The sequence below is a fragment of the Emydura macquarii genome, unplaced genomic scaffold (genome assembly GCF_026122565.2).
Source record: "Emydura macquarii macquarii isolate MOO-44397 ecotype Brisbane River unplaced genomic scaffold, CSIRO-AGI_Emac_v2 contig_1254, whole genome shotgun sequence".
Classification (NCBI taxonomy): Eukaryota; Metazoa; Chordata; order Testudines; family Chelidae; genus Emydura; species Emydura macquarii.
In genome coordinates, this window is record NW_027131391.1 from 922,548 (window position 1) to 937,283 (window position 14,736).

Consider the following 14,736-nt stretch of genomic DNA (forward strand, 5'->3'; position numbering starts at 1 on the left):
TGTTCCTGATCACCTTCCTCTCTTCCAAGTGCCTTAAAATGGATTCCTTAAGGACCTGCTCCATGATCTTTCCAGGGATTGAGGTGAGGCTGACCGGTCTGTAGTTCCCCGGATCCTCTTTCCTCCCTTTTTTGAAGATGGGCACTATATTTGCTTTTTTCCAGTCCTCAGGGACCTCCCCTGTTGCCACGAGCTTTCAAAGATAATAGCCAATGGCTCTGAAATCACCTCAGCCAACTCCCTCAGCACCCTCGGGTGCATTGCATCCGGCCCCATGGACTTGTGAATGTCCAATCCTTCTAAATAGCCTTGAACCTGTTCCTTCAGCACTGCGGGATGTTTGCCTCCTTCCCATTCTGTGCCACCCAGTACAGCAGTCTGGGAGCTGATCTTGTCTGTGAAGACAGAGGCAAAAAAGGCATTGAGTACCTCTGCCTTCTCCACATCCTCCGTCACTAGGTCGCCTCCCTCTTTCTTTAAGGGGCCTACACTTTCCCGAATCTTCCTCTTGTTGGCAACATGCCTGTAGAAACCCTTTTTGTTCCCCTTCACGTCCCTTGCTAGCTGCAACTCCAATTGCGCTTTGGCCTTCCTCATTTCATTCCTGCACGTTCGAGCAGTGTTTATATAATCCTCCCTAGTCATCTGACCAAGCTTCCACTTCTTGTAAGCTTCTTTTTTGCGTTTAAGTTCACCAAGGACATCTTTGTTAAGTAATGAATGTAAAGCGCTTTGCAATCTTACCTGAAAGGGGCCATGTGACTGTAAAGTATTAGAACAGGAGGTGATTTTGTTACCTTTTAATTGCAGCCTATAAAGATCTTTACTGAGAACCCATATTCTGCAACCCTTCCCTTAGCTGGTATTGTATTATCCTTCTGAGCCCATGTGAATAGTGCAGATATTTAGTGAAAATCCACCCTCTTTTTCACCTCGTGTTTATCTTCTTTTGCTAACCTGTATTCCCCTTTTCACAGCTCTGCTACAAGTGAGGCTCAGCAACTGTATTAACTCCAGGACTTACAGGATCATTTTGCAGAAATGTTTAGCTGCAGGACACGTCTTGTTTGGTTGTACAATTAATATGTGGATGTTTAGAATCTTAGCCCCATGTTGTTCCCCCTAGATCGGGGGCCATGGAGGAGACCTTCCTCGGATGGGTCTCCCCCTGCTTCTGAGTGGAAAGGGGGCTACTGGAGATCAGAGTCAGTGTATTAGGGCATGGGACCTCCTGAAGATGCTCTGTGAACTGCCAGAACACCCTGCAGCCTTTTCCGTGCAACAACAACTACTTGACAGGACAATGTGAGGGGATTTGCTTTTGGATATTCCCATCCTGCTTCCCCCATCCTGTGGATTTGTTCTTGATGGGGATGGATTAGGGCCTTGTAATTTTCCTTGCAAACTGTATCACTCTCCTTGCAATTTTTAGAGATGTTTTAGAGGCTTGTTATTTTCAGTAGCACAAGCAAACACTGCCCGCTACCATAGCAGGGCCTCTGTATGTCCACGGAAGGTTGTGTAGGGATTCGGAGGAAAGTGCAGGTCCTCACTGTTCTTTATTCCATTTACAGGCCACCATTAACCCAGGTCCTGATTCAGCAAAAGAATCTTCAGCTGTAGACCCTGCTCCTGTGTCATTGAAGTTTAATGAGAGTTCAGGGTATTAAAGTCCTCACAAGGTCAGGCCCTTAAGGTTCATTCCTTTTAGGGAATGAAAGGCATGTGTATACTACAGGGTTTGTATAATGAAACAAAATTATCTAATGCTCTCTGGAATCCCTCCCGCTTCCCCCCCACCCCCTTGGATCACCAGAGCAGGGTTGTCTTCTTATCTTTAATCCCCTGAGGTGCCTGTTGATTTTTCTCATAAAACAGCTGGTTTCTGAGAGAAGCAAACTGAAAAGCTGCCATTTGAAAGCTTCATTAAGGGAGAAAGAATCTTTGTGGAGACTAGATTAACAAATCTGGGACATGTTTGGATTTCAGTTAAAGTTACGTTGAACTTGCCAGAGTTCTTAGTTCAAAGTACTGCTGCTGCAATGAGCAAAGAAAGCACTTCCAACACTCATACCAGCTGCCTTTGTGACTAGTATAAATAGATGTTGGCTCCCCCAGAACCTGCACCTTCTCTACAATGCTTCCTAGAGGTTGGGGTTGGAACACCACCACTCTGCATGGTCTGTGAGCATTTCATATCCAACATTCTTACACAATTCCCTATAGTCTGTGAGTCACCTCCTTAGCCAGTTGCTTTTGCACCATTTTCTGTAGTGACTTCTTCCGGAAGAGGTTTGGACTGGAGTAGCTGTGAGCTTCCCCACAATCCATTCTTTGTAGAGATAGTTGCTGGAAAGCCATAAGACTGAAGTACATGAACATGGGTAACCGTGAGCTCCTTCAGTGTCTTCTCATTAAAAGACGCACTAACAATACAAGTCCTTTATCAGGGGCGTGATGTCTTGTTTGGATAATTGTGTGGAGTATAACTCCTCAGCAGAGATTATAGATTCCATAGTGTAGGAATGAACTACATGCTGTCCTACAGTGGAAAATATGGTAAATATTTGCCATCAGCACGTATTCATAGAGTTTTCTAGTCTTACCAGTCTTAATAACACTCAGCAATTATATAGTACTTTGCATTCTCAAAGACCTTCACAAACATCAGCTAATTACGTGTTACAGTGCCCATGTGAAGAACAATTTACTGTGAGAACTATAGTATTTGGTAGTCTTGGATCCTGCACTCTATTGAGCCAGTACTTATCCTCTTCACCATACTCCAGAGTTGTGGTCTTCAGACATAGACTCTTCCATAGGAACATGGGAAATGTCATTCCAGATAAGACCATTGCTTCATCTCTTCCAGTTCCCCATCTCTTCCAGTGCCCAATACCAGGAAAGTGCAAGACATCCTATAACAAGTAAGCTTGAAATAACCTGCCCATAGGGGAAATTTCTTCCCAATTCCATCAGTTAGTGGTTGTTAGCACTTTTACAGCCGGAAGGCTTATATCTCTCATCATTTTTTGTACCCTAGCTAATGTAACTGTGGCTGTTCTCATTAGCCATATAAATTCTATTTTCTGTTTGGTAAGCAATTTCCAAATTGACACGTCCTGCTAAGTTTGGGAGAAGGATGGTACAGAATTCCAAAAAATAGGAATGATACATGAATAAAGGATTTTTAAAATAATTGTATCTATTTGATTAAATAGCAATTCTATTAATGACTGCAGTTATAATTAAGAGGTAAATAAAATGGTTTGGGGACCATTTACAGAGTCTTAAAAACTTTTTATTTTTCTATCAGTAATTCTTAATGGGTGAGTTTCACTATATTTAAAATGGTCAGATCCTGATGTCCTTAGTTTTTACACAGTTCTTACTCAGGCAAAATTCTCACTGAATTATATTCTGTAATTCTATGTATTTTATGCCTTTGTACTGTATCCTTAAATGTACCAGGACTTTGCTGACAGTAGAGACCAGCAGCCATTTTGTGTTCAGATCAGTGCAGATTGTTTCAGAGGAGGCACATACCATACCGTCTGTAGAGGAATTTACTTTGTTCTCTTTGTTTTATCTCTTAATTTAAAATAAAGTCAGTTCTGGTTGAAAGCATGAGAGATCACTCTTTGTGTAGAGAAAATCAAAGTCTATGGGAGTTTTGCCTGAGGAAAGACTGAGTAAAAACTTAGGCTGCAAATCTGTAAAACGTACCTATATGCTTAATTTTATGATAGTCAGAGTTCTTTTGCGGTTAATGGGTACTACTCATGGAAGTAAAGGTAAGCACATACATGTTTGCAGGATCAATGTATGAGTAAGGACCCCAGGGACAGGGCTTGGCCTGAGGATTCAGTCCAGGGGAGACTGCATGGTACAGGGTCTATACTATCTTGTCTCATCTACCTCTGCTTGGAGCTAGCATGTGCAGAGAATTAGAAAGCAGGGAAGTATTGTGAAAGGTTGGGGGTTTCCACTGGAAATGCTCCAGGAGTAAATGGGCTAATAGTTTTCATCTCAACTTTCAAAGCAATCTTTGGAGTGTTCTGCCAAAAAGAGACATTTTCTGTTTATAAAAGAGGAAAAAGTCTTTCACTGTGAGATTTGTGAGTGTAAGAGTGTTCTGCGCACACACTTCTTAACAGACTGTTTCCTTCAAAGCCACTGTGGGGCAGTCAGAGAGCCTGTTATAGTGAGAGCTCCCTCCAGAGCTCTCACGGCCCCAGAGCAAGACAAGAGTCTCAGCCAGACACGAGTCTTTACTAACAACAAGACTGTTAAGTCCTCTCTCTTTGCTGCACTGGGCAACATCAGGTTAGCCATGTCTAAATGGAAGATCAGCTGTTGTGTGCTGCTGGTGCTAGGAGTCCTGGTTATTGCAGTTACTCTCATCGTAATCCTGCCGCTGCCCAAGTGTGCTCATGGAACCTATCTGCATGCTGCTGTAGCAGCCGACACTGAAATCTGTTCAGACATTGGCAGGTATGTACTTGGACTTTTCTGTTTGGAACTTATATATGTAGTGCACGTTTATAGATCCAGAATGAAAGACAGGTAGATAATACTAGAGATTATAAAACCAGCACTTCCCAGTGACTGATCAGTAGGAACTGGGTCTGACCCTGTTCCTTAATCCTGGGTTTGAAGAGTTATACCAGTTACCTGGGCATGAGCTGCCAGTCGTAGGTCAAACTCATCCCTGGTCTAAGAGCTCTGAAGTCAAACATATTTAGCCTTACATACCAGTAGGATATTCATTTTCCGTCTCTCACATCTTACAAGTCTGGCTGCTCTACACACCTATTTACCTCCTGAGGATGCAGATATTTTGTATTGTATAAACCACTAAGCAACTCTTACGGAGAAGCAGGCAATAGATTAAGTCCTCTTTACACAGCAATAATTTCTGTCTAGCGAGACTTTAGAAACAAACTGAGAGAAGGTGAAGAGGGGAACATAAAAGGGAGAAGTGGCATTAGGCTGGAGGAACAGACAAGCACCTATGTTTATGTGCAGCACTACGCAGGGTGGCTGGTAGAAATATCCTTTATATCAAAACAGAGGCAGCATGGGCAAATTATTTCACTTAATTGTCTGAAATTAATTATGAAGAAATAAAGGGAAATATTTTACAGCTCTCCAGATCCCTTGTGTGGAGAGCTGATAAACTTCTGATAGATCTTTATGGAAACAGGTATGACTCAGTTTCCCCTCTCACTTTTTATTGTTGTGTGAAGGAATTAATTTCTTTTGGAAAACAAGACAGGTAATGCAGTGACTGGGGGGAAGTCACATAACAAATTATCAAGAATTGTCAACCTAGAGAAGCTATAGAATCCTAGAACACTCAGACTATTGTATCAACTTTGTGTTATGTGTATTTGCGTGGACTTGGTGGTAGGTGGTGGGGATGCAGGAGTTTCTGCAAGAACTAAAATCATTGGGTGAGGGATTTAATGCAAATCACTAGGCAAGTAAACAATCTGGAGAGGCAGCATCCCTCTGGGGAAAATGGCATTACCTTGTTTGAGCTGACTGCAGAAGGCTACCAAAGAAGTGATAATTCTATAAAGTGACCAGCCTGTTATAAGGCAGGTGTCACTCCCATTGGATCCAAGAACTGATGACACTGTGTGACAGACAGGGTTTGAAGGACTTTCAGCCCTGCCAAGGTCTCCATGTTGAAGTGGGGTGACACCTGCTAGGGATGACAGGTATGCATGTAAACTGTGGTTGTTGAGAAATGCTTTCTCAGTAAGGTGATTGTTAGAGGCCTGAGATTAGAATAAGGTGCCCTGAAGGAGGCCATGAAGAAGCTAGAGGTGCAATTAGCTTGGGAATTTGTGATATCTGGCTTAGTGACGGGCCGAGTCAGTTGGAGGTAAGGGCTCAGTACCTCATGTGATTGGACCCTAACTAATGGCTCAAGCTACTTACAATAGCAGCAGCATTTCAAATGCATCATTTTCACTTACCTGCACTGTGTTGTGCTAGTGTCCAGTTCTGACTCTGACATTTATCGCCACCATGGCCAGTAAGTGAGCATTGTTTTTATATTGGAATAAGGATGGCCTAATGGATAAGGTGCTATGAGGGTCAATACCCTGCTTTAACACCGACTTTCTGGGTGACTTCAGGCAAGTCTCTCACTGTGTCTCAGTTTCCCATCTGTAAAATGAGGATAATTCCCTACTTCACAGCAGTACTGTGAGGGTAAATGCATTAATGGTTGTGAGGTGCTCTGGTACTGTGGTGATGGGGGCCATATATGTATCTCAGACAGACAGATACAAGCACAGGTCTCCAACTACCCTCATCCAAACCTCACTTTCCACATCCTTTTTTTTCTGTCCAGCATTTCTGACTGGACAATAAAGAAAGTCCTGTTGCTATTGATTCTGAGTCCCTGCTGCAGGGAAGTCTGCAGGAACAAAGCGGTTGCATTGCTAGAGCACGTTCATGAGAGCCATGGGAGATCATATTAAATATCCAGTTCAGCCAACCTAAAGATTTTGCTCTTCAGATGCTAGTGCTGCGGTCAGGACTGTTTTATACAGGTATCAGTCCCCTCCTCTCCTCAAAACTCTCTCATTCGGTCACCTCAGCTGCTTCCATGGTTTCTGCCATCATTTTATGTTGGTGTTTTGGAAATCTACCTCACTACACCATACACCTCCCTGTTTCTGCCCATTTTCCATACATTTAGCTCCCTCTTTGATATCTCTTCTGAAATCAGTTCAGTGTGACTCAACTGAGAATCTTTCCTTTTCTCCAAAACCTTCCCCTCTCTTGTTCCTTTCTTCATTGGCAACTGCATCACTTCCCTGTCACACAGTGTCATCTTTGAGCCTCCTTATCCTTCTCCTAGCATCTAGCTTCCCACCCAATCCCATTGCTACTTCCTAATAGCATCTCTGATAACCTACCCTCTCCTCCTGGCTTACACTTTTGTGTCAGAGCTGCCATCGCCTTTTCCCCACCACCCCAAACAGAGCTATGTGGCTTTAAACACTATCCAGTATTTTATCGCATGATTTCTGTGACGGGTGCTGGAACAATTTTTATAGTGCGGGTGCTGGTAGCCATTGAACCAAACTGTAAACCCTATATATAACGGAAGCCACTTCAAGCCAGGAGGTGGGCAGCACCCCTAGTTCCAGTACCTACAGTACTGAATTAAAATGACTCAAGTATTTACAAAGTCTAAAATCCCCAAAGCAAAAGCAGCTCTCCTGAAACCCTGATCTGGTTATTTCCAGATTTTGAAACTTGGCTGGTTTTTATTCTTTAGTCAGAACATTTTAAAATAAAATATCTGCCACATGCTTTGCAATGAGCAGCCATTAATAAATGGTGATGAGGCTCCTATGGCATTACATACTGCAGCATCTCACGAGCTTCCTGACTGCCTGTTAATAGTGTTTAACATACTATACCCAGGCCATGTCCAACTCCTATTAAACTCAGTGGAAAGATTCCATTGACTTCAAGAGGAGTTGGACTGTGCCCCATATAACAAAAGCAGCTGTTCCCTGCTGTCCTGAGGACAAAGTCCTTTGGGCACTGCTCTTTCCCGCTCTAATGAAGTGTTTGTCTGGAACTGCGCCAGTTAGGAATAGTGAAGATGGGGAAACGGAAGAACACGCTTAGGAAAGTCTGTTTCCTTCTCTGACCTGACTCCCGTACTTGAACTTCAGAAGCACTGTAACTCAGTAGTTCGAGGAGGCTGATTTAGACCTCAAAGGCTCTATTCTAGGCTCTTCAGCTAGCCTATGGTTGGGAACTTGCTACCACTCTACGCCTCAGTTTCCCCATTTATGATGATGATGGTGGTAATTCCACCTCTTGGATGTTTGTGAGCTGGGTTTGCTATAATGTTTCTAAAGCCCTTTAAATCCTTTAAAGAAAGAAGCTGTATGTATGCGAAGTCTCACTGTCCCTGCTGGCATTTCACAGGTTCTGTGCTAGATCTATTGTTACTCACTCATTGGTTAGGAGAAAGTATCTTTCACTTCTCCATCAGATAAAAGGATGTTCAGTGTTGAAAGATGGCTAGGTCCCTTGGTGTAATATTATGCATATGGAGAAGGGGAAAAGGACTATTATATTGTTGTCTCTCTTCCTGCTACTCCACTGGACAGAGAGCATATCTAGTAGATTGAGCAGAAAATCTGAACCTGATGCACCCAAACGTTTAATTTATGAAGCACATGTTTGAAATCCACAGATGTGAATTTTATGGCCTCAGTCTAGCTCCAGCAATGGGGTCTCTCTAGCCCTTGGCCCACAAAGTGTGCAGATGGAGAAGTATCCAATGAACCCCGAGGAATCTGTTTGTCCTTAGCATTCTGCACTGAGGTGTACTCAGACCAGGTACCATCCCCCACCATATGCAATGAATCTCCCTCAGTCACTGTGCATCCTTTCCCTTCTTTGCATTTTTAGGTCATTATAACCTACTGTGTGAGCATTAGAAGAGGCTTTTCCTCCCAAGCAGACAAAGGTCTATGTATTCCCATTCCCACTTGCCTTTATGCATCTTCTGGTGGGGGGCTGCCTGCTCGGAGCTCTGGGCAGACACCAACCCACCCCAACCACCACAGCTGCTGCATGCTGTTTTGCCTGCTCTTGTTTCCGAAACAGAAAGTGGGCGCATAAGCCAGCAACAGGGTGAGAGAGAATTTTGGTAAGACAGACCACAGGATAGTTTGTTCCTAGCAGACGAAAGGCAGGGCCAGCTGGGATTCATTGTCTTGACTTGACCTTCCCTCTGAGCAGTCATTGATCTTCCAACCTCCCCAGTACATACTAAGGAGAATGCTGGAAATTAGTCTTTCTGAAAGCAACATCCACCGGAGTCTTTGCTGGTTTCCTTTTGGTTATGCGCCTAAAGAATGGGGGAGTTGGGACGGCCAAACATTTTACAACCAAATGACATTCACATTTATATAAAAACCCATTCATAAGCCAAGACTAGGCTACAAAAGCCATTTGTAGTTTTGAAGACATGTAGTGTTTCTTGCTACTCTCTCTACATCCTGAGGAATCTCCTCATAGTTTAAAAATGATCAGTTTGGCCACTAAACATTCCATACAGACAGCTGTTGTCTTTACTCTTAATGAGCCATCTGAGTCAGAGCCCGAGTCAAGGACTGGTCTTATCCTCAGGCCCAAGCTTACATGAAGAAGGAGAAATTTCCCCCAAGGGTGTTTAATGCCTTCACATTTCCAGAATGTACCCAGCAGCAGGAGGGATCCTTCTTATAGTCCCAGGAAGAAGTCGCAGCCTCAGTGAAGTCAATAACTGAATTGGCTTTGACTTCACTGGGGCCAGAATTTAACTCCTGATACCTGAGAGTTGTGCTGTCTCTATGTTTAGCCACTACTACTGCAGGAGTTGTTTGTTAACTGGCTTTAGGCAAGGGGCCCTAGAAGCTTTATAGCCTTCTGCATCATAATTAAGCCTGATTGTTTGTCGTTGACAAAAACAGGAAAATTTTACAATTTTAGTAAAAATCGGAAAAAAGTCACTGGGAGGGAGCAGGGATGATTGGGAAAGCAGCAGCATGGCTCATGTCATCCTTGTGTGAGGTAGAAATGGATAAGCAGGTTAAATGTGCAGAGGAATGTGATGCTGCAGAGACTGGGGAGCTGCTGTGAGGCCATCAGTCTAGCCCTGTCTAGCAGCAGCGAAGTCTACAAATCTATGCACTTTGTTTTTAATTAAAGGGGGTTACATTTAATCCCATGGCTCCTTATAGTCGCTCATTATCTGCCCAGACCCTGTACTTGAAACTCAACCTCTGTGGAGGCCTATGCCCAACGTTTAACCTGACCTCTGTGCACACAGATAATCTCTGCTCACACATTCCCTGGTGCAGAATGACCTTGCCTCCTCTGCTCTGCACTATACAAGTCCTTGCAGATGTAAAACCAACTGATGAGAAAGGTTACAAATGCAGGTAACCTCCCCAGGAGCGGCGATGGCTTCTGCAGGGATGCCTGGTTCCACCTCCCCGCTGCTGGAAAAATAGCAGCAGTTTGGGGAGCGGGTGGGGGCCTTGGGGGTTGTGTATATCCTATTAAATTAAAATGCGTAATGGGGACACTGCTGTGAATGGTTTTTAAAATGCAGTTTACACAGAGCCTTATGACATCACACAGCCAGCCCAGGGTTGTAAGACCCCTGCTGGGAGTAAACAGTATGGTTAGGAAGAGACTAACAATCTTTTTGTTCGTGAATGTTCTCCCTTGTGGTCTCTTCCTGAATCTGTCGTAAGAAATCCCTCTGGATTCCTTTGCAAGAGCCCCTTTGGCTGAGGCTGCTTTAACAGACTGGAATGAAATGTGGAGGTGTGGACTGGAGCCAAGCCCTTGTTTACTCTCCTTTGCTGCTCCCTTCAGGGGATTGTTAAACTCTGAAGCAAATACTCACCAGCAACCGTACACCATACAACAAGAACACTAACCCAGGAACCTATCCCTGCAACAAACCCCATTGTCAGCTCTTGCCCACACATCGACTCTAGTGACACCATCACAGGTCCTAACCACATCAGCCACACCATAAGGAGCTCATTCACCTGCACATCTATTAATGTAATATATACCGTCATGTGCCAGCAATGCCCTTCTGCTATGTACATTGGCCAAACCAGACTGTCACTACGCAAAAGAATAAATGGACACAAATCAGACATAAAAAATGGTAACATCCATAAACCAGTCGGTGAGCACTTCAATCTCCCAGGACACTGTGTAGCTGACTTGAAAGTTGCCATACTTCAACAAAAAAACTTCAAAAACAGACTTCAAAGAGAAACTGCAGAGCTGGAACTCATATGCAAACTTGACACAATCAAACTGGGTCTGAATAGAGACTTGGAATGATTATCTCATTACAAAAAGTAATTGTCACTGTTCACACATTCTTACCTTCTAATCAATGGTTGTGAATAGGCCTCATCTACTCTAACTGAATGGAAGAGGAAGATTAGGGAAAGTGTGGGCCCCTTACAGAATGGGGTAGGCACCCTAGTGATAGAGGATGTGGAGAAAGCTGAAGTACTCAATGCCTTTTTTGCCTCTGACTTCACAGACAAGGTCAGCTCCCAGACTACTGCACTGGGCAGCACAGAATGGGAAGGAGGTGAACATCTTGCAGTACTGAAGGAACAGGTCCAAGACTATTTAGAAAGACTGGAGATACACAAGTCCATGGGGCCAGATGCAATGCACCCGAGAGTGCTGAGGGAGTTGGCTGATGTGATTTCAGAGCCATTGGCTATTATCTTTGAAAGCTCGTCGCAATTGAGGGGAGGTGCCTGATGAGTGGAAAAAGGCAAATATAGTGCCCATCTTCAAGAAAGGGAGGAAAGAGGATCCAGGGAACTACACACCGGTCAGCCTCACTTCAATCCCTGGAAAAATCATGGAGCAGGACCTCAAGGAATCCATTTTAAGACACTTGGAAGAGAGGAAGGTGATCAGGAACAGTCAACATGGATTCACCAAGGGAAAATCATGCCTGACCAACCTGATTGCTTTCTATGAAGAGGTGACTGGCTCTGTGGATGTGGGGAAAGCGGTGGACGTGATATACCTTGACTTTAGCAAAGCTTTTGGTACGGTCTCTCGCAGTATTATTATCAGCAAGTTAAAGAAATATGGATTGGATGAATGGACTATAAAATGGATAGAGAACTGGCTAAAACATAGGGCTCAACGAGTAGTGATCAATGGCTCCATGTCTAGCTGGCAGCCGGTCACAAGCGGAGTGCTCCAGGGATCGGTCCAGGGGTCGGTCCTTGTTCAACATCTTCATTAATGATCTAGAGGATGGGGCAGATTGCACCCTCAGCAAGTTTGCAGATGACACTAAGCTAGGGGGAGTGGTAGATACCCTGGAAGGTAGGGATAGGATACAGAAGAACCTAAACAAACTGGAGGATTGGGCCAAAAGAAATCTGATGAGGTTCAACAAGGACAAGTGCAGAGTCCTGCACTTAGGACGGAAGAATTCCATGCACAGCTACAGACTGGGGACCGACGAGCTAGGCAGCAGTTCTGCAGAAAAGGACCTGGGGGTAACAGCGGATAAAAAGCTGGATATGAGTCAGCAGTGTGCCCTGGTTGTCAAGAAGGCTAATAGCATATTGGGCTGCATTAGTAGGAGCATTGCCAGCTGATCGTGGGAAGTGATTATTCCCCTCTATTCGGCATTGGTGAGGCCACATTTGGAGTATTGTGTCCAATTTTGGTCCCCCAGTACAAAAAGTATGTGGAGAAGTTGAAGAGGGTCCAGCGGAGGGCAACAAAAATGATTAAGGGGCTGGAGCACAAGACTTATGAGGAGAGGCTGAGGGAAGTAGGCTTGTTTAATCTGCAGAAAAGAAGAATGAGGGGGGATTTGATAGCAGCCTTTAACTACCTGAAAGGGGGTTCCAAGGAGGATGGAGCTAGAGATGACAGAACGAGGAGCAACGGTCTCAAGTTGCAGTGGGGGAGGTCTAGGTTGGACATTAGGAAAAAGTTTTTCACTAGGAGGGTGGTGAAGCACTGGAATGGGTTACCTAGGCAGGTGGTGGAATCTCCATCTTTAGAGGTTTTTAAACTGCGGCTTGACAAAACCCTTGCTGGGATTATTTAGCTGAGGTTAGTCCTGCTTTGAGCAGGGCGTTGGACTAGATGATCTCCTGAGGTCCCTTCCAACTCTATGATTCTATGATTTTGCTAACACCTACCCTCCCCATTGTTGTTCCTTACATTGTTGTTCCTTACAATATATACCCCCTGGTTTCTATTTCATGCATCTGACAAAGTGGGTTGCAGCCCACGAAAGCTTATGCCTGCAGAAATTAAATTTGTTAGTCTTTAAAGTGCTACAGGACTCTCGTTGTTTTTGTTTTTTTTAGTCTCTCCCTGGTAACCGACCTTTGCTCATCAATTGCTGCGTTTACTGCTGGGAACCCTCCGATGATCAAGGCTCTCCCTCTGGTGCTGCTAAGAATAGAACAGAGACCTGATATCAGGGTGCTGCTTTGAAGCGATAGATAGTGCCTGTCCTTTGCATTCTGCCGACTTCCTAGCAAAAGGATACTGCCAGTCCAGTTACAGAAAGAAATGTGTAATTGGGCAGGAGTCTAGTACCCTAGAGGGAAATCCAGGCTTGTCATGATCAGTGCAACCACAAAACCTACCACAGTTACCCCTTTCCCTAGAGTATCTTGTCCCCCGAGTTGCTCCCCGTTTCCTCTGGGATACTCTGCCCGAGGGGATTTCCAGTATCCTTTGGCCTTGTCACTCGACGACAAGTCTGGGAACTCTTCAGAGCGGTCCATGGAGGGCAGCTCCTCTAAGTCGCAGGGTCCAGGGGTCTCTTCTGGCTCACAGGGGGTGGGTAGCTCCTCCAGGTTGCAAGGTTCAGTGGTCTCCTCCGGCTTGCCAGGCTCTGGCAGGTTCTCAGGGCCCCAGGGCATTGGCAGCCTCTCCTCAGTGTAACAGTCTGGTCTGGTGCAGACCCAGACCCTGGCACCAAGGGAGAGACGTCCTTCTCCCTCAGCTGCCATCCCCTCACTGAGAGGCCTGCCTTTTATACTTCCTGTCCCACCTTTCTGCTTCTGGTCAAGTAGGGGTGTACTTTTGGGTTCTGCCCCCCCAGAGGGGGTTTGGCTCTCCCTCACCGGCAATCTCCAAGGGAAGCCACACCGCCCGGCTACAACTTATATTTTATTAAACTAAATCTTAAATGTTACATAAATGTTTCACATTTGCAATTGCAGCAGTCTTCTGAGTTCCTGGCTGATGGCTGTCCTTAAACGGTTTTTTTTTTTTTTTAATTTTCAAATTTTATTAACTAACAGACAAGTCAGCACAACACTAAACGTACGCTGTCCTGAAAAGTTCTACAACTAGTTCTCATCTTCCCCACTCCCACTGTCATTTTAATCCATAGACAAACAGAAATATGATTTTCCTGCTTTTTCAACTCCCAGTTGATTTCTTAGCTTTGAGTGAATAATACCAAACAATGAAAATATTCTCTCTGTGCCTGCAGAGGAAGCTACTGCTGTGAAAAGTTGGCTTAGCAACTGAAGGAACTCTGCTTCAAGGTGCCTGGCTAATGATTTCCACCAATTCAGAGGAGTGACTTTGTTCAAAACATCATCAGTAAACATGTGCTGTTTAAATGGTTCTGCTCCAGGCCTGAAATTTATTGCAACTGGCATAACTGAGGAGTGATTTTGAGATGCCCATGCCATGGTAGCATCATCTTCTTCAGAAGTTAGGCATCTACCTTTATATCTGGGGTCGAGAATGTTCTCAAGAAAATGAGGTGGAGTTAGTGCTTGGTCTGTTTGCTTTTTTATTGCCTGCAATTTAACTTTTCTAATGAGGTATTTCTTTCTTCACTGTCTCTTGAAGTGCCTTCCAAATTGCAACAGTATCACCAGTCAGGAACAATTTCTTTGAAGTTTGTTTAAGGCTATGGATATAGGCTTCAGTATACTGAGCATATCTTCTACATTCCGCTTTAATCCAGTGTTAGATACTTTGGATGAGATACTTCCATCTATTTTATCACGGTTTTCTTCACAAAGTTTTATGAGAATAGGCCAGTTCTTAATAAATTGTTCAAAACCATCAACCACAAAATTCCATTGAATATCTTAAGGGAGAATTTGTTTGGATCCTCCTGCTCTCTTCAGTGAAGCTGAAGCAAAA

At 44.3% G+C, this 14,736-nt stretch overlaps 1 protein-coding gene across 5 annotated transcripts in view; it reads left to right on the forward strand.

Moving 5' to 3' along the window:
- Positions 1 to 14,736, forward strand: part of GGT5 (gamma-glutamyltransferase 5) — a 97,436-nt gene that overhangs the window by 51,413 nt on the left and 31,287 nt on the right. For 4 of the 5 annotated variants that reach the window (XM_067549998.1, XM_067550000.1, XM_067550001.1 and 1 more), the window contains exon 1: positions 4,286 to 4,494. The exons of the other annotated variant lie outside the window; for it this stretch is intronic. In XM_067549998.1, coding sequence (XP_067406099.1) covers positions 4,334 to 4,494 — 161 coding nt within the window. In that variant the 5' untranslated portion in view covers positions 4,286 to 4,333. Of the gene's footprint in view, positions 1 to 4,285; positions 4,495 to 14,736 lie in introns of those variants that run through there. 5 annotated transcript variants of the gene reach the window in all.